The 20,466-nt window shown below is 44.9% G+C and overlaps 1 protein-coding gene across 2 annotated transcripts in view; it reads right to left on the reverse strand.

Moving 5' to 3' along the window:
* NEURL4 (neuralized E3 ubiquitin protein ligase 4) overlaps nt 1-20,466 on the reverse strand; it is a 265,245-nt gene that overhangs the window by 43,314 nt on the left and 201,465 nt on the right. For both annotated transcript variants that reach the window (XM_078669741.1, XM_078669742.1), the window contains exons 22-25: nt 17,156-17,314; nt 16,273-16,452; nt 13,891-13,984; nt 13,521-13,628 (exon numbers count right to left, since the gene is read on the reverse strand). In XM_078669741.1, coding sequence (XP_078525867.1) covers nt 13,521-13,628; nt 13,891-13,984; nt 16,273-16,452; nt 17,156-17,314 — 541 coding nt within the window. The remainder of the gene's footprint in view (nt 1-13,520; nt 13,629-13,890; nt 13,985-16,272; nt 16,453-17,155; nt 17,315-20,466) is intronic.

Here is a 20,466-nt window from a genome sequence, read left to right on the forward strand (position 1 = left end):
GATAATTATAATTCATGCATTACTTGACTTATGTTACTCTTAACTGCACTCAGTTTCCCCAGCTCATTTACGCTCACAATCTATGTGCAGTCTCAGAAGTGGAGGGGAAACGTTTAATGGTTGCGAGTCCTGGAATCAATGCCTATAATAGATGGGGCCCCATGAGCGAAAGGAATCCAAGAAGGCTTTTCCCTCTATAAGATTCACTAAACACAATGGTACATATGTTTAATGCTTTTAGCCAACTGTATTAATTGTAAGAAGGCAGACATATTCCGTCTAACTTCAGCTTTCACGATGGAACTATACATACATAGGAATTTAACATTACGCATAGCATCCAAGAATTCCTGCATTAACTGTCACTAGGATGCTGATTGGGTAATAGACCTCAAAGAGACAGAGCAAAAACAATGCACTATGTTTCTTAACTGTTCTAGTCTGGAAACCTGATCAACATTTCAGTCACACCAATCAGCACACTTCCTTTAATTCTGATCAATGAACACTCTGCAGTTCTATATGCAGCCATCACACACAGAGGTCACCATCAAATGCAATGCCATCTTCATTTTACAGACCTGCTGTTTCTCACACAAATCCTCTTCGCCCCAACCTAAAACAATTCAGCATCTCAACCACTGAAGCAGAACAGATTGAGTCATCAAAGCAACCTACAGATCAACCTGGTCCTGCATGCTCTTACTACATTAATCTAATAGCTTAGTCAAGCTCTTTTCTTGCTACTCCCCAAATTCCACAGGCCTAAATATATACTCTATAGGATGACACCTGAAGAAAGCCTTCTTCCGCTCAATAAAAAGTTGCAGCATCAGCTAGCTTCACACACCACTAACCAACCATAACATAGTGGATTTCAACAAGACAACCAATTGAAGTTACCACCCTCCTTCCACAGTACAATCAGTGGACTGACCAAGCAGCTATTTTCTTCCACCTACTACAGAAATTGCGCACAGTGGACAACAGAAACCAACCAAACAATTGTGCCCCGCCTCTCCCCAAACCCCTTTAACACACTTCACAACAACCTAATCGCCCTGAAAATCTTATCCCTGACACTGATGTAAATTTCCAGCTCCCACCTTCCAGACCACAGATAACACTTACAGTTTTATATAGCGTGAACTAGACCCGAAGATATCGGGTATCAGAGCGCTTTACATAGCACCAGTTTCATTACATCAGGACACATTCATTTTTGTTAGGCTCAGGAGATTAAGTAATTTGCCCAGAATCACAGGATGTTGAGCGTCCTTGTCGAGACTCGAACCCGGTTCCCCAGCTTTGACGTTGACCGCTCTAGCCGTAAGGCTACATCCTCTCCCATTCCATAGGAAACAAAACCCACCACAGTAAATGCAGCAACACAAAACAGAAATGGACACGGATGTAAAGCACGAGAGCCAGAAGCACCGAAGAACCTTGGTGTATTCCGCAGAAAGATAATCACAGAAATCAAGGCAATCCACCACACAAATAAATGCAGCCTTCAACACAAGTATATAATTCATCAAACCCAACACAGAGTAAAACACATTCCTTGAACAAAAAGTTAGATTACGCAGCCATCAAATCTTCAAACGGAAAACCAAAAAAATTAAATTGCACATCAGCAATCAGAATTCCATTCCATTCACAACCCTGACACACACAGAATATGATCCACTTTGGCTCTCTCTCTCTTAATGAGCTTTCAAGACTTCTAAACCTTCTGAGATCCACATAATAATACAAAGATATCATCTTAGCATCGAACTGAGAGAGATGTCTCTAGCTGGTCTCTCGCCTCGCCCCACCCACCCCCCCATCATGACCATTACGCAAAACAAACACCTCCAATTTCCTCAAGAGTAGACAGGCATGGTTGTTAATCAATGGCAGGCTGTTTCCTTCATTTAGATACATCTGCCGCCTTTGATACCATCAATCATCAAACCATGCTCTATACCTGCTTCTCAAAGATGGACTTCAATGGCAGCGTCCTACAGTGATTTGTATCCTGCCTCTACAAAAAATTCCAACTCATCCTAATGGGCTATGCAGATCAGAGGCCAGATTGGTGTCTTGGGTGTCCCTCGCGGTTACAGAGCATGCATGAGGAGAACTATCTGACAATAGCACAATTAATCAGAATGGTGATAATACCAAGCTGTATATAGAGATCAATGGTGGAAAGAGAATCACCTGGCTACAGGATTGCCATGGCAATAACCACACAGATTTCAAATGGATATCCAAAGCTCAACCAAAATTGAAATAATGCAGGGTTGGCTCTCAGATCTGGCACACAAGAGCTTCAACCCAAGCCTGTAGGATTCTTCATAGACACCTGAATCAGCACCGGGACTATTACTGTGTAAAAAAGCAAATGTATTTGTTACTAACTTAGCTCCCTACACAAAGTGAAAGCCAGTCTCCATGAAATAGACTTCAGAACTACTGTAAAAGCCTTGAACCTGCCAAACCTCAATAGAAACAGCCCTATAATAACTGGTGTGGAGTTTAATGCAACACATCCGGTGAAGACCATGTGGACCTACAAATTGTTGTATATATTTAAAACTCTTCAAACTTTTGCACAAAGGCACCATTAAAATGCAGATAAGAAGACAGTAAAGATCCACTTATAAGGGAAAGTGCCATCTCAGTTACTCAAATAATTGTTTTTATGTATCAAACTTCTCAATGTCTTACACGGGCACACAAACTGCTATGGTGATCATCTGACAATTAACCCTTTGTGGAAATCTCTCATATCTGGTGTACAGAGCAGGGGAAATCTCCTCTCCGGAGGAAAATATCCCTCTGTTTCAAATTAGATGGGATGTGAACAGACTATTTACTTTCAGAAACACTCTTCTGGGACTGTGCATGTAAATGACTACACTTTGTAGTGGTTTTGTTGAATACTTAGGCAAATGTTAAAGACTTCCAATCCTTTGTGTAGCAAAATGGTTTCAGCCCCAGGCAGACTTATGGATATGAAAAAAGTAATGGACGAGAGAATTCCATTTCAGCTACTCTCTCGCTGTGTGCAGGTTCGAAACGCGCTCTCTCATTTTTTTCAACTGTGCACAAAAAGGTATCTCCAATGAGACTTTTCTGACGAATTAGAAATAGACCCGTAGAAAAGAATGCTCTCAAAATTACAGTCACTTGTAGATTTTAAACAACTTTTCAAACTAAACATATTATTTCCCTGCATTCAAGGAGTCTACCTCACGAGTATAAGAAAGTAACTGGTTTCAGAAAATTTGTGTTTTTAGGATTTCTGGTGAATTGGAAAGCTAGCATTTCTTCAGAGGTGTTTTCCCATGCTGTTCTAGAAATACCTTTTACAAACTGCAAAGCTACCAGAGTGTCCACAGTAAAGAGAAAGCATTTTCCTGCAGATCATGAAAATGTTTGATTATAAATAAATTAAAACAGACTACATCTCTACACTGGAATACACTGCAGAGAATTATTAGTTACTTGCATTAAAGCAGCTAAATGGTTCACTACAAAAACCACCAGAGAGAAACCAAACATGATCGCTAGCAGGAATGCAAACTGTAATCATGTGGCAAACGAAGAAAAAGTAAATAATTGGATAACATGAGGAAAGTCAAAACTGAAGTTTAACGAGTGCATCCTGTGCAACTGCTAGAATATTTGCAATCTCAAAATAGCTACCTCTATAGCTGATACCATGCCTGAGTCCTTAAGTGATTACATTCAGAATACAAGTTAAAGAAACACCATCATTAAATATCTAAAATGCATCACCTTCATCAACAAAAATCAAGTTGTTCACAAAAACAAACTATCTTATAGGTAAAACACAAAAAAGGGACAATTCTAATTCCAGACACAGACTACATCAAGGAATTTCTACATAGCCACATATACTCAACAATGATCTGCTGAAAGTATAAAATGCTACGGTTCTAACTACAATTCCAGTAGGGATAGCCCATTTTTCCACTTAACCAAAGTTCACCTGGAAGGAACTGCATCCACAGTGATGGGGCAGTCCGGAACTCTGGATCTCACACTTTCATAAAGATGATTGCTGATTCAGATGTTCACCACTTTGATTGCTTTATGAATGAAGTTTTCATTTTATTTCCTATACATACAATACCTTCCTCAAAGCACCTTACAAAATGTATAAAGTCACCAAAAAATGTACTACAAAGAAAAAGATGTTTTTACAAGCAAATATTAAAAACTTGAAGGAGGATAGTTAATCCAGAAGAGCTTGGAGAAGAGCCACCGAGGATAGAAGCAAGCAGTGGAACAGTGGGGGAAAAAAGGCCTAGGAAATAGAAGTGACCAAAGGTACTCAAAATAAAGGAACATTTTAACTGAGAAACAGAGTCAATGAAGACTTCTTAGATGAAGGGGGAGATTTAAGAGCATGATGGAACATACAAATAATGAACATCAAAGGGGAAAATAGGCTGAAACAGCGTGAGTTAAAAGATCGACATGAATTGGACTATTGCATCTGGTGAACATACGGCACTTAAGCAGTTTTAAAAAAGAGAATATTACAAGGTGAGAAACAACGTTCTTTCACAGTTAAAGGCAGCAGAGGTGGGTGTGTGATTGGGGGTTTCAGTTGATATTCAACCTTGAAATATGCAGGGAAGATGAAATTGAAAGGTAAGAGTGGGAGCAAAGAAAAAACTGGTGGACCAAAGGACACAAACATATTGTTGAATGGATAATAAACAGGAGTTATGACGATGTCCATGCTTTGGAAAAAATCTGATGCAGGCACTGAGGTCCCCCCCAAACCCCCCCAGAACAATTCAGCACTGACAGACAAGAGCCTTTCAGGTGTGTGGAATTTAATAAAATACCTACTTGTCCATGGGACAGGTTGCTTCATAAACCTACTTGTCCTCTAACAAAATCCACTTGTCCCTTTGGTGCCAAGTAGTGTGGCGACAAATTATGGCAGCATTTTCGCTCAATAAGAGCCTGGTTAATAGCCTCTGATTATGCCAGAGCTCACACCATTCTAGGGTCTGAATACTGGCAGTTCCCTTACCATGCCACCTTCCCACAGATCTACATACTGTGACTGGAGGTAGCGGTAAGCCCCGGTTGGAATGCCCTTTTGTGTCTGGGCAAACCTACTAACTTGCATGTTTTATGGGTTTTCATCAGCTTGTCTCTGTTTTCCCATACAGAAAAAGGTTGGAAATTTACTCCTGACAAGGGCAGAAGTTAAACTTTTTCCAGGGCTTGGGAAAAAGTGGTTGGTGGTAAAGTTAACTTGTTACTGCACAACAGGATTTTCACATGAGGAAATCTACACATGATTATTTGAAAGTGCTAAAATGCATGTGTGGTTTTTGAGACCAAAAATATTTTTGCTTTTGCCAAGGTTTGTTATAATGAAGTCCTGGCAGCTCCCACAATAGAGTTTAAGAAAACAAAACAAGCACTAACATAATCAAAAGGTTGACCACCAACGTCATCTCTATTGGCTTTGCCAATGCATGTCTATTTTCATGTTTCCTATAATTTTGTTGCAACTGGTTACACTGATTTTCCATTATGAATATTTTTGGGAAATACTAGCATGCATCAACACATTTTGATAAATGATGCTTCAAAAAACATGGCACCTAAAATGTTACAGCAGCTTAGCAAAACTTTTTTTCCTAGTTGCATTTTTTTATGAACATTTTATTGTGAAAGCATAGAATCATCAATCTTGCATTCAAGCTTTTACATATATTTGCATCTAATTAGAGACCATCCTATAAGTATTATAGGTATCCTTATATTGTTTATCTTTGAAAACGTGTGTACACATTTTTATACTGGAACCACGGTCACTAGTGCAATCTGAACATACAAAATTTCCTTAGAGCGCTCACCCTAATAATAAAGGCTTTTTATTAATGAACCATTAATACAAGTTCGAACAGCATTCACATATGAACACAAATACGACCTTAACTGCAGACAGTACCCTTCCCTGGTCCATAACGTGGTAGTGTAATCTGGCAGCCAAAGGGTTTGTGCTGCTGAGGGGTGGGCCTACTTTTCCCAAGGACAAAATAAACATGAAAACTTCTTGCCCTTGACCCCAAACAATATGTCCTGGGTGTCGGGCTGCAGGAATTCCACACCCCTGGCCTTTCTACGTGAAAAATACACTATAACATTACATGAATTTTTCGCTCAAGAAGTCAGAGATTAGGAGCAACAATAAAATTAGCTGTTCCATCGAGACTTAAAAGCAAACGCCTGCTTGTATGGGCGGATGAGGGAGGCCCTCCACAGCAGGTTAAAAGACAGTAATATGGACACGCTCTAACATATACAAGGGACCCCCGCTTCAATACTTTTGGCCAGGGAAAAGAGAGGAAAACAACAATACAACCGAGAGAAAATTCCCTCATGGCCTAAATACTTTACATCTTATCACTTCGTTTACGTACTTTTCAAAAGAAGGTCCTTCAAAACATGGCAATAACACTTTTAGTTGTATTTATACTGATTTATTCCTTTTTTTCACTTATATCAAAATGTATTTTGTACTTATTTTGATTTCATTACATTCCTTTTATATCTTTTCAATAAATAGTAAAAATTGAATCATCATATATATACTTTTCAAATTACCCAGTACAAATTCAATAAACAAAAGACACCCTACAGAACACACATCCGAATATACTCACACATTATCCATACATACACTAACACATACATCACTTCTCATCCACTATACTCTCTTTCTTCTGTGGCTATGGTATCACAGGTTGTTGTGTGAACTATCACGCCAGGTCGACGCACGTTTCGGTGAATATGGATCGGATCTGGAGATACGGGCTGTAGGACCCGACCAAATGGAAATCATTTTCAAATCGAACTAAAGGAAAAAAGAAAATAAATTGCTGGACTATAGAAGACTAAAGTATAAAATCGAGCCTCTTGATGAAAACAAGATATCCTCGTTGGAACTGCGCCTGGAATTCTTTGAAATAAGAAAATAGAAATTACCTAAAAATACAAGTTAATAAATCCCAGGTTTTTAATAGGACTGACTACCAAATCAAGCGATTCTTCAGCCCCACTAAAAACATCCCCTTGCAGCCCTCAAAGGATACCCTTTGTCCACACAATAAGGAAGCAAGCTTTTTTCTGTTGAGGTCCTGAGGAAGGTGGTATAAATCCACCGAAACGCGCGTCGACCTGGCGTGATAGTTCACACAACAACCTGTGATACCTTAGCCACAGAAGAAAGAGAGTATAGTGGATGAGAAGTGATGTATGTGTTAGTGTATGTATGGATAATGGGAGTATATTCGGATGTGTGTTCTGTAGGGTGTCTTTTGTTTATTGAATTTGTACTGGGTAATTTGAAAAGTATATATGGAATATGCCACTTACCAGTATGCATCTGTTCTTGGCATAGAGGGCTGCAGAGTGGTACATTTATGAATAGATGGCCATCTGGTGTTGGGCTCGGATGATTGCACTTGTTTTTCTTCTGGAGAAGTCTTTGTCGTCATCGATGACTCCTCCTCTAGGTGTTAGTGCGCATGGGCATCGGCTCCATCCTTAGATTGTTTTGCCATAGTAGGGTTAGATGGAGTATTGTAGTATAATACATAAAGATATGCCCATGTAAGTGTATCTAAATAAGATAATGTTGGGACAGACACTGGTTTCCGGGGAGGCAGGGAGGGCATGTACCACTCTGCAGCCCTCTATGCCAAGAACAGATGCATACTGGTAAGTAGCATATTCCGTTCGAGGCATATGGGCTGCAGATGGTACATTTATGAATAGATTATACAGCAGTTACCTCCCTAGCGGTGGTCACCCGTGTCTGTCGCAACTGTTTGAAATAGAGTTTTTAATACAGCTTGGCCCACTCTGGCTTGTTGTGTAGCCTGCACATCAACACAGTAGTGCTTTGTAAAGGTATGTGGTGTAGACCAAGTTGCTGCTCTACATATGTCATCTAGGGGAATGTTTCCTAAGAATGCCATAGATGCTCCTAGCTTACGTGTAGAATGAGCTCTAGGAGGAACAGTTAATGTTCTCTTTGCTTTTATGTAACATATTTGTATACATCTTACAATCCATCTAGCGATGCCTGCTTTAGAGATAGGATTGCCCTGATGTGTTGGGGAAAATGCTACAAATAGTTGTTTAGTTTTCCTGAAATTTTGTGTCCTTTCTATGTAGTACAAAATGGCCCTTTTGACATCTAGTGTATGTAGGGCCCTTTCTGCTACCGTCTGTGGCTTTGGGAAAAAGACTGGTAGTTCCACCGGTTGATTGATGTGAAATGCTGAAATTACTTTAGGCAAGAACTTTGGGTTTGTTCTAAGAACCACTTTATTCTGATGTAATTGTAGGAATGGTTCTTGTATTGTCAATGCCTGTAATTCACTTACTCTCCTGAGTGAGGTAATGGCTATAAGAAAGGCCACCTTCCATGTAAGGAATTGTATTTCACACCTATGCATAGGTTCGAAAGGTGGTCCCATTAGTCTGGTGAGTACTACGTTGAGGTTCCAGACCGGGGAAGGTGGTAATCTTGGTGGAATGACTCTCTTAAGGCCTTCCATGAAGGCTTTTATCGCTGGCACTGTAAACAGGGATATGTGCTGCCTGTTTTGTAGGTACGCTGCTATAGCTGCTAGATGTACTCTAATAGATGTGTACGCGAGATTACATTGCTGTAAGTGTAGTAAGTAGCAAATAATCTCCTTTGTTGATACGTCCAGAGGGTTGATATTATTAGTGGTACAGTATATAGCAAACCTCTTCCACTTAGCTGCGTAGCATGCTCTGGTGGTGGGACGTCGCGCTTGCTTAATTATCTCCATGCAATTTGGGGGTAGATCTAAGTACCCAAATTCTAGGATTTCAGGAGCCAGATCGCTAGGTTCAGTTGTGTGGGATCTGGGTGCATTATTTCTCCATGGTTCTGTGTAAGGTGCATGGGTAGAATTCTTAGCTTTGGTGTGGCACTTGTGAGAGTTGCAAGAGCGTGGTGAACCACGGTTGTCGTGCCCACGTGGGTGCTACTAGTATCGTGGTCATTGAGTGTTGTTGCAGCTTTCTGACCACTAAATGGGATTAGTGGGAGAGGGGGAAAGCGTATGCAAATTTGTTGGACCAATTTATCCATAACGCATTGCCCTGCGACAGGTGGTGTGGGTACCTGGACGCGAAGCTTTGGCATTTTGCGTTCTGATGAATGGCAAAGAGGTCTATCTCTGGTTGTCCCCATCTTTGGAAGAATGGTTGCAGTATTTGTTGGTGCAGTTCCCATTCGTGTATTTGTTCCGACTGTCTGCTTAAGATGTCTGCCATCTGGTTTTGAACTCCTGGTAGGTGTTCTGCTAACAGATAGATGTTTTGAGGAATGGCCCATCTCCAAATTTCCTGCGCTAGTCTGGATAGTTGGAGAGAGTGCGTCCCCCCCTGTTTTTGAATATAATACATTGCTGTCATGTTGTCTGTTCTGATCAGGACTGCTTTGTTGGTAACATGCATTTGAAAGGCTTTCAATGCTAGAAACACTGCTAGTAGTTCTACATGATTGATGTGCAGCCTTCTTTCCTGCACACTCCATCTTCCTTGTACTGTATATTTCTCCATATGCGCTCCCCATCCCGTAAGCGATGCGTCCGCTGTTATTGTCACCTGTGGAATTGGTTCTAGGAACGACCGCCCCTTGGCAATATTTGTTGTGTTCCACCACTTCAGAGAGCGGTGTGTGCGGTTGTCTACCAACACCAGATCTGTAATCTGTCCTTGAGCCTGATTCCACTGTGTCGCTAAACATTCTTGTAGCGGATGCATTTGTAGTTTGGCATATGGTATTAGCAGTATGCAGGATGACATCATCCCTAATAGCTGCATGAACACTCTTGCTGTTAATGAGCGTTGTGGCTGAAATTTTTGAATGATTGTAAGCATTGTCTGGATCCTGACTGGATTGGGGTATACTTTGGCTTTTTCTGTGTCTATAGTAGCCCCTAAATATTGTTGAACCTTGCTTGGTTGCAGGTGTGACTTTGTGTAGTTCACAGTGAACCCTAGTTGGTGCAGCATGTGAATTGTCTTCTGTGTGTTCTGAAGACATTCCTCTTGTGACTTGGCCTTTATTAGCCAGTCGTCCAAGTATGGGAAGACATGTATTTGTTGTCTTCTTAGGTGGGCTGCAACCACTGCTAGGCATTTTGTGAACACCCTTGGCGCCGTCGTGACACCAAACGGAAGGACTTTGAACTGATAATGTTGTCCTTCTACCACAAACCTTAGATATTTCCTGTGGGCTTTGTGAATCGGGATATGAAAGTAAGCGTCTTTTAGATCCAGTGTAGAAAGAAAGTCCCCTTTCTTCAGTAAAGGAAGTACTTGTTGGAGCGTGACCATGAGGAAATGTTCCGAATTTATGTAAGCGTTGAGAGGTCTTAGGTCTAGTATTGGCCTTAGAGACCCATCCTTTTTGGGAATTAGGAAGTATAGGGAGTATACTCCTGTTCCTTGTTGTTGCTTTGGAACCTTCTCTATGGCATGCTTTTGTAGCAGAGATAGTACTTCTTGTTTTAACAGTGTTAAGTGATCTTGTTTCATTGGACGCTGTTTGGGGGGGATGTTTGGTGGGGTAGATGTGAGTTCCAGGCAATAACCATGTTGGATAATTTGTCTCACCCACCTGTCTGATGTGATGTTTTCCCAGACAGGTAGGAACTGTGATAGGCGTCCCCCGACCGGTGTTATATGGTCTGGGGGGAGCTGTATGAAGTCTCTGCTTTGGGGTTGGAGAGTTGCGGTTGTTGTTGTTTCCGCGTCCTCTACCCTTGCTGTTGTTACCTCTGTAACTACCTCTAGAATTACCTCTGGGTGATGTCGGTGTAAAAGAGGTTTGTTGCTGGCTTGTACCTGTATTTTTGGATCCTCCTCTATAGGTGGACCTACGAAAGGAACCTCTTTGGGTCGGCTGTTGCAATGCTCCCATTGATTTAGCCGTTTCCGTATCCTTTTTCATCTTTTCTAAGGCCTCATCTGTCCCTGTGCCGAAAAGTGTTTTCTCATCAAAAGGTTGGTTCAGTAATGAAGTTTGCACCTCTTGTTTGAACCCTGAAACCATGAGCCATGCATGTCTCCTTAACATGATGCTTGTGTTTATGGATCTTGCTGCAGCGTCTGCCGCGTCTAGGGCGCACTTGATTGAAGTGTTAGTAATTAACTTCCCTTCCTGTATGAGTTGATCTGCCCTCTTTTGATGTTCTTTAGGGAGATGTGTGATGAGTTTTTTTAACTCATCATAATGCGCTCTGTCATACCTTGCAAGTAGTGCTTGTGTATTAGCTATGCGCCAGCTGTTTGCCGCTTGAGATGCAACTCTCTTGCCAGAGGCATCTATTAGCTTAGACTCTTTGTCAGGAGGTGGAGCTTCTCCTATAGCTAAAGAGTTTGCTCTCTTACGAGCGTTTATGACCACTAGTGAGTCTAGAGGAATTTGTCCCTTGATGAATATTGGGTCTTTTGGAGCTGCCCTATATTTCTTATCAATTCTTGGGTTCAGTGCCCTAGCCCTCACTGAATATCTCTGATGTGTGATTGAGAAGGCCCTTAAGCATTGGTAGTGTTCCTGATGTTCTTTGTGCAGCAGGTAGTGTTTCTAATAGGAAATCCTCTATTTGAGGTTCTGCATGTAGTTCTACCTTGTGGTATTTTGCTGCTCTATTAATGAGTTGCGCAAACCCAGTATTATCATCAGGAGGGGAAGGTTTTGACGGATACAATTCAGGGTCGTTATCTGACCCTACATTGTACTGTTCCCATGGGTCTGCGTCCTCTGGGATTGTGTCTTCATCATCCCCAGGATGTTCTCCCTCCCCTGTGTCACTTTCTACATCTGTTGTAGGTGTAGATGGTCGTGTGGGAGGAATAGTTGGCCTATTGTGAGGAATAGGAGAAGAGGGTGTGTCTCTAGGATGTGGAGAAGGGGGAGGAGTTGTATTTGTCCCCATTGTTCTCTTCTTCGGAGGAGTTTTGTCGTCCGATTGTTCATTTTTCCTCTTTTTGGGTAGTTCTGTGACTACCTTGCCAGTTTGTGGATCAATAAACAGAGTCTTTTGTTTAGGATCCGTTTTATATTCCTGTGTCAGTACCGCAGTTTTCGGGTCCGAACGGTGTTTTTTCTTTTGACTGTCCATTTGTGTTTTCGGTACCGAGATTTTATTCGGATCCGATGTCTTCGGTGTCGAGGGTGTCTTCGGTGTCGATGTTGTTTTCGACGTCGAAGCGTGTTTCGGTGTCGACATGGACTGTTTCGACTTCGAGCTTTCCTTGATATGGAGCTTCGGTGTCGATGTCGGGGTGGGTCGTTTATCGAACCACCATGATGGGAGACCGAGTGTTTCGGTTTCGTTGCCGGGCCCGAAGGCGGGGCGTCGGAAACTTTTTTCGGTTGTCTGACCGGGCTCGAGGGCGGGGTCGACACCGTGCGGGGTCTGTTCTTTGGTAAAGGGACGTCGTCACTCACGGTTTGTTGGACGTCGATTTCCTCGACGTCGGACTCGTCCACTTCTGACCCCGCCTCGTCGCCCTCTTCTTCCTCTTCTGGGTGCTGGTCCTCGAACAGCTCCGGGATTGCTTGTGACTGCATTCTCGATACCTTGTGTCTTCGGGCTCGACGGTTTCTAATCGTCGATTTTGAGGAAAATGCTGCACAGGCCTCACAGTCCCTGGATTCGTGTTCAGGGGACCAGCAGAGGTTGCACACCTCGTGTAGGTCCTTGTGTGGGAACTTAGCACCACACGCTGGACATTTTTTGAATGGAGTCCTTTCCATGGACTCCGGGCTGGACTACGTCGAGCTGGTCTTCTCGTAGTCGTCGTTCTTCGAAACGCGTCGAGATGGAAGTGTAGTCGCGTTCGATAACCAATACCGTCGAATTGGAAAGGGTTACGCGCCGAATATAACTTTCTTTATCAAAGTCGATCCGGAGCGCTTCGATCCTCATCCGAACCCGATGGCGGAAAAAAACAATCTAAGGATGGAGCCGATGCCCATGCGCACTAACACCTAGAGGAGGAGTCATCGATGACGACAAAGACTTCTCCAGAAGAAAAACAAGTGCAATCATCCGAGCCCAACACCAGATGGCGATCTATTCATAAATGTACCATCTGCAGCCCATATGCCTCGAACATGATGATTCAATTTTTACTATTTATTGAAAAGATATAAAAGGAATGTAATGAACTCAAAAAAAGTACAAAATAAATTTTGATATAAATGAAAAAAACGAATAAATCAGTATAAATACAACTAAAAGTGTTATTGCCATGTTTTGAAGGACCTTCTTTTGAAAAGTACGTAAACTAAGTGGTAAGATGTAAAGTATTTAGGCCATGAGGGAATTTTCTTCTGTAGTAATATGGACATGTTCACCATCCTTTAAACTGTTTATCAACACCCTTCCCACCTTCAGTTCATGCCTTCTCACCTGGCAGCATAAGGAGATCCCGGAAGCGGGCACAGAGAGAATGGTATTCACAAGTTTTCACAGTATGCACTTCCACAGGTGGTGTCCAACTCACACTCTCTTTAATTCCTGTGGGCAAAGAGGCCAAGGCATCAAAATCAACTCACACAACAAAGACACTGGAAGAAGGGTTGTATGAAAGGCTCAACCCATGGCCTCAGAATGCACTTTTCAGTGGTGTAATTTGCTCACAGGATGATTGAAGGTGGGACTGGCAATAAGTAATTACTTAGCAATCAACGTTATTACTGCAAGAGTGAACTGATAGAAAAACACAAACTGAGCATGCCACATAAGTTTACAAGAAAGGGTGATGGGTACTGCAACTTACCGTCCACCATATCTGCTTTCTCCATGTCCGCTCTGCAACGAGACTGGATGCCATCGGCACCTGCAGCTGGGACATCATTTGTCACTATGGTGACCTAGAAAAAAAGACACAAACATTGGACATGGGGAAAAAACAGAATAGGGATCACCAATGAAGATGCTTAAAGCAGTTGATACAATGGTGGGTTAGCAGGCAGTACCAGGATAAGGTGGAAAAACATGAATGGGAAATGAGGAGAGGAAGGCATACAGAGGGGGTGGATAAGAGAAAGAGTAGGAAAAACTGGTGGTATGAAATTCCTGTTCCCACACACATTTGGAGAGGAGTTTGTTTATGGTCTTTGTCAATTATTTTACACTTAGTTGTCCCAGTCCTAGAATGTCGTTGTTAATTATCCTAATTGGGAATATGTAAACACTGAAGAGCTCTTTTCAGGTAACTATCTTTACCAGTCACCAGTAAGCTAAAGAACGTTTAGTAACAATCTCGGGTCATTACAATTTGTGCAGTCAGCAGACAATAGGGTCAGCATGGGGAAATCGCCAAAACAATCCTGACCCCTTGTGGTACTATAGCAAATCTTACAGGCTTGCTTGTATAGACTCATCTGCCACAGTAAATACACTGGAGAAGCTGAAAAAGTCCCAGGTGACTTGTATAATGAGGTCTCTGAGAGCCGTGATACGCGGACCCTAATAGATGATTAATCGGGGCTGGATCCCTGATGACTGTTTGACTACAGCACTACCCCCTACACAGTGTTCCTATGAGATTCGACTAATCAACCACAGCAGGGTTGGACACAAAGCTGATACACCGGATTCAGGATGAGTATATTTCAGACCGGTTTTTAGATGAAGCTATCTGCACTTTATATCACAATAGGGTAGTACCTTACTGAAATCTAGGGAGTAAATCTCTTTTTTTGCCCTGAAGAAAGCCTAGGACCCAGATGGGCCAATCTCAATAGGCTGAAACATGTTGGCAGCGACATTAGGGTCACAGGACCATTAAATCCTCACAACCCCTATTACCTTTCTTTCTTTTAATATCCCCTGAAACTCCGCAAATAAAAGGATACCTGGAGTTTTCGGAGAATTTTTAATCTTTAGAACCCCCTGACCTATTCTCTTAAGTGCTCCCTGAAATACGGTTGAGCCCACCCTGACCTTTCGGAGTTAAAACTGAGGCCACAAAACAAAGTGATTTGCCGAACATCCCACATTTTGGTGATGACAGTCAGCCGGCACTAGGTAGGTCTCCCCTCCAGTACGCCACTATATAAACAGAAAAGCGGGTAGGGAACGGGCGCAGCTTTGAGGCTCAGTCAATGTACAGCGTTTACCTTGCGGGAGCAAGCAACGGCGCCATCTGTTTCCAAAGCGTGAGTGCGATAATTGCAAACAGATGGCTCCGCTGCTCGCTCCCGCAAGGTGAACGCCGTACATGCACGAGTGCTCATTGGAAACAGTGCAGAACATGCATGAGTTACCAAAAATGTTCGGAGTGATTCCAAGAGGTCACTCCAAAGCAGCGCTTGCGCACTGCATAGGCGAGACCTAAAAAGGGACAATTTTCTACAAGCAGCACATACCAGTCGTGATTGCAGTAAAAGCTGCAAGGCATAAAGTCGAGACATAGGCAGAGATATGTTCCCCAAAATAGAAGAAAATGTTGTAGTGCTGCTGAGTTTACATCCAGCGCCTACGTGATGGTGAGCAGAAGGTCACTTGGGTGGCACCTCATGAGCATGATCTGCTATTGGCGTATAGTGATAAAACACGTTACCAATATGTGAGAGCCATCATCCATTAGAAAACAGTTTTTAGTGGGAAATTAGGAGGTACTGAACGAAGGAAAAAAGAGGACATGAGTGCAGACAATGAAAAAGCAAGATGTGGCACAATAGATAAAAACATGAGAAGCGAAAAACAAAATTGGTGGCGAAGCAGGTACAGCAAGGAGAACCTAAATAGAGTACCTGTACACAAGAGGAGTAAATGAGAACACAAATTGGGTAAAGGAGGAAGCAAGGACACAGCAGACAGACTTGATATGGAGTAAAAAGAGGCATGAAAGAGGAATGAAGCAGGTGGAATAAGAAAAGGGGTGGTGAATAAAAATAGGGAGAGAAATTCTGGGAGTCAGTAAATGGAGAGAAAGAATGAAAGTGATAAAAATCAGGAACAACAAGGAGGAAAACTGTTAAAGAGAACTTGAAGCAACAGAGTCCCGTGGGGTCGAAGAACTGAGAGATGTGGTAAAATGAACACCAAGAGGATGGGAGGAAAAAAAAATATAGCAAATGATGAGACCGGTAGGGTGTGGGACCCAGAGGAATGTAAAGCACAAGAAAGAGCAGGAATAGCAACGGATACTCACCTGCTCACACTGGCCATACAGGTCGATAAGCAGGAAACAAGGGTTTGGCATGTCCTGAGCTGCTACGCCCTGGTCCATTCCATTCACAAAGAGATGTAGGCAATTGTTCCCATCCACCAGAAGGCCCAGAGCAGTCCCCTCAGGACATGTGTCCAGGTTTGGGCCATAGTTCTCGACAATCTGAGCAGTAGAAAGAAACCGGTGAGGGGGGAACAACCCAATCATAATCCAATCATCCATCTCTGTATCCCATTTTGAAACCAGCTAAATCACTTAGCAGACTCTGAAGGATTCATCACCACATCAAGAAAAGGATGTTTGGGGTGGGGTTGTCTAGTTATTGTATGAAAGCTGTTCACAAGATGGTAAGTGAAAGCAAAATACTCCTCAATGAACACTAAAACAGACAGAAGCCAAGTCTTTGTCTAAAAAATACACAAAAAGCAAAATACAACAGCTCAGAGTCTGGTCAAGATGTGCTTCTTTGTTGTTAGCACCCAACAAAGAAATGACTGCGAGCAGAGAGAAGCATAAAATGACATGGGGCCCCTTTCTTCCTTTTCCGAGTGTATACACCAGTAATCTGCTGAGTTACCAGTCACTCTAGACGCACTCTACAACAACCTTGAGGGGGTTAAGTTTGTCTTTAAAGATACACACACCGCTCAACTTCTGGAAGCCAATTCAGTTCCTCAAGAGGCACATCCCAGCAATCTTCAAGGAGTTAAATTAGCCACTAATTTATACTCAGTAACCATTAGTGTTGTTGTCCTTTCAGATGTGTAAACACCAAAATTCCTCTGCGTTAGTTCAGCCCAAAAGATACACACTCCACTACTCTTCAACAAGTAAGTCCATCCCAAAAGATGTACATTCCACTAACCTTTAGCGAGTTGTGGAATACGGAGTCACGTTGTATCAACCAGCTGGATCGCTTTAATGAACAGGCAGTGGCAGGGAAGTTCAGCCGCTCTGGTGGGCACCCAATGACACCCAGGGAAAGTGAGGACGTCCACTGAGGGTTCAGGGAATCAACCCGCACCTAAAACAGGAACAAACAAAGCATGAAATTGAATGAAATAAATACAGGTAGAGTTGAAGTAGAGGAAAACAAAAAAGCACAGGGCAGTCACAGGTAGACTATGAGGTCTGGCAAGACAAATGTGGCACACACAAGTGCAAAGACAGAGCTAGAGAAATAGAGGGATTTTTTTTTTTTTTTAAAGTAAACATAGTACTTCACTTGAGTGGGTGGGTGGGACTAGTGCCTGTGATGGGAAACAGCCACAAAAACAATGTGGACATATCACATTTTTCCACAGAAAACTGACCCTTTTTAGGTTTTGCCTGGCGAAAAGATGCGCTCTGCGCATCTTTTTTGCGCAGGCGAAAACCTAATGAGAACTGTAGTGTGGGTTTGGGTCGGCCCTCGTCATTCATTGGCTGGCTCCATAAATGGAGCCTAGCCATTGGACGAGGGGCCTGTCCGTCAATGCCGGACCAGATTCGGGGGCGTTCCCGAGATTCTTTGGCTTTTGCCGACGTCACGCGACGTCAGCCGAAAGCCGGGAACGCCCCCGAATCTGGTCCGGCATTGCCGGCACCTGCCTTCCTGCTCCGTGAGCGGTGGTGCCTTTGTTATTCCTCCTCACTTGTATTTATGTTGCTCATCTGTGCCACTACCTCCCCTGGAACCCTATTTCCATGTTCTCTGCTCCCTGTGCCCATTATTGACTGTTTGCTTTCCGTTCTTTCCCTGTAATTGCCGTTATCTTCCTGTACTTGTGTCCCTTGCCCGTTCCCTCTACATGTTGCACGCCCCCCCTCCATTCTTGTTTGGCTTCCTACCTGTGTCGGGTTTGTCTCCTCTTCCACACCTGTGTTGCTTCCTTCGCCTCCTCCATGTACCTGTGTCCCTCTCGCTGTATTCGCCCTCCATTCCCTGTTCTCGTTTGCTGTACCTGTCTTGGTTCCCCACCCCCCTGTACCTGCCTCGCCCAGGCGTCCCGCCCTGCTCCCTGGCCTGCCTCGGTAATGATCTGTCAGTGCTCGGCGGTTCCCCCGGGGCGCCAGGGCGGCTGTGAGTGCAAGCAGTGTGCAGTGAGTTGGCAGTTAATGCAGTGTCATCTGTAGCAGTTCCGTGCAGGCGTTGCTGCTGAGGGTCCGGCAGCATACGGTGGAGTTAGGGACCGAGCTCGTGCCGGGGTCTTCCACCTCCGGTGCGCATCGGATTGCGCAGCTGCTGACGTCCTGCCCTCGCGAGCTTCGCTCCTTCAAGCTGCCGCGCGCCCGGCTCCCAGGGGAGTTTTTTGCTCCTGAACTCTTCCTCGTGAACTCTGTGCCTGGACTGAAGTGTATCCTGTGCCGAGGAGGGCGCGCTTCCCGAGTGCTACCGAACTCTCACTTTGTGGGACTTTATTCTTTCTCCATAGTGTGCCGGGCCCTGAGCGGAGTGGGCTCTCCCCCCCCCCCCCTCTCTTGCTCCTCGTGGGTCCATCCACTATTCGGTCCTGTGGCGACAGCTGCTCCGTTGTGGCACAGCTCCCGCGTGGGACCCTCGTTTTGGTGGTAGCGGGTCCTGCATGAAGGAAGGGGACCCTGCTGGTACTGCTGTTCCTGAACTCTCGCGCCTTGCATGCAGAATCCGCTGGCCAGCCTGCAAGGGGTCCGTCCCTGCTGACCCAGGGGGTCCCGTCTGACATGATGTATCTTTGGGTGAGTGCGGCCACGATTTGCTCGTACATTCCTTCCCCTGACGCTACTTGGTGTTGTAATCCTCAGAACTGTGCTTCCTCCACTCTCGGTAATCTTCTGCAGTATCGTTCCTCTGGCACCCACTACTGGCTGCCTCCTGCACGTGTCCTCCCCAGACACTCGTCGCTGGCCTCCTTGTGCACCCTTCTTCCTTTGCCACCTCTGGCACAGTCGTAGCTCTGACACTGCTCGCTGCCGCTTCACAGCGCTGCACTCCTGAACACCTTTGGCGCCTGCCTTCCCCTGGCTGAATGCTGGCCGCCCTCTGCTTCTACCTTCCCCTGCCTCCACTCAATGCTGTGTCGCGTAGCTCCTTGTCCCCCTTACTACCGGACATCGCATGCACGTATTCCTCGCACCCGCTTTTGCCCACGTGCTCTGCTCACTGCACACACCTTCCTCGGACTCTCACAGCAGACTACCTTCTGCACGCCTCTTTGAATCTACTCGCTGCTATAATGCACAGTTTTGCCCTCCCTTTACGGTTGCCCGGCTTCATCTGAAACGAACCCACTTGAAGCTATATTCTGCACGTGCGTTCCTTTGACACCTACCAGCCACCTTCTGCTCCTGCCTTCCTCTGATACTACTCGCTGCTCTGATGCCCAGCCAGACACACTATCCTTCACGGAAGTGGTCCTCCTGTTTGTTCCTTTGACTCACACCTTTGAGCCACTTTTTGCTTGCTCCTTCCTCTGATCCGAAGCTGGCCATCATTAGTGCGCTTCTTTCTCTCGACCTCAAGGTAGCCAGCCGCCTTCTGCATGCTCATATCTCTGAAACTACTTGCTGCTATGATGCAGCCCCGCTTTTCCCATAAGTGCTTGCACACCTTCTGCACTAGCCTTCTTGGAAAGCAGTGTAGCCCTCTCCCAGCCTGCCCTCTCCCAGCCTGCCCTCTCCCAGCCTGCCCTCTCCCAGCCTGCCCTCTCCCAGCCTGCCCTCTCCCAGCCTGTCCTCTCCCAGCCTGTCCTCTCCCAGCCTGTCCTCTCCCAGCCTGTCCTCTCCCAGCCTGTCCTCTCCCAGCCTGTCCTCTCCCAGCCTGTCCTCTCCCAGCCTGTCCTCTCCCAGCCTGTCCTCTCGCAGCCTGTCCTCTCCCAGCCTGTTCTCTCCCAGCCTGTTCTCTCCCAGCCTGTCCCCTCCCTGCCCTCTCTCAGCCTGCCCTCTCTCAGCCTGCCCTCTCCCAGCCTGCCTTCTCCCAGCCTGCCCTCCCAGCCTGCCCTCTCCCAGCCTGCCCTCTCCCAGCCTGCCCTCTCCCAGCCTGCCCTCTCCCAGCCTGCCCTCTCCCAGCCTGCCCTCTCCCAGCCTGCCCTCTCCCAGCCTGCCCTCTCCCAGCCTGCCCTCTCCCAGCCTGCCCTCTCCCAGCCTGTCCTCTCGCAGCCTGTCCTCTCGCAGCCTGTCCTCTCCCGGCCTGCCCACTCCCAGCCTGCCCACTCCCAG

This window comes from Lissotriton helveticus, chromosome 12 (assembly GCF_964261635.1).
Source record: "Lissotriton helveticus chromosome 12, aLisHel1.1, whole genome shotgun sequence".
Classification (NCBI taxonomy): domain Eukaryota; kingdom Metazoa; phylum Chordata; class Amphibia; order Caudata; family Salamandridae; genus Lissotriton; species Lissotriton helveticus.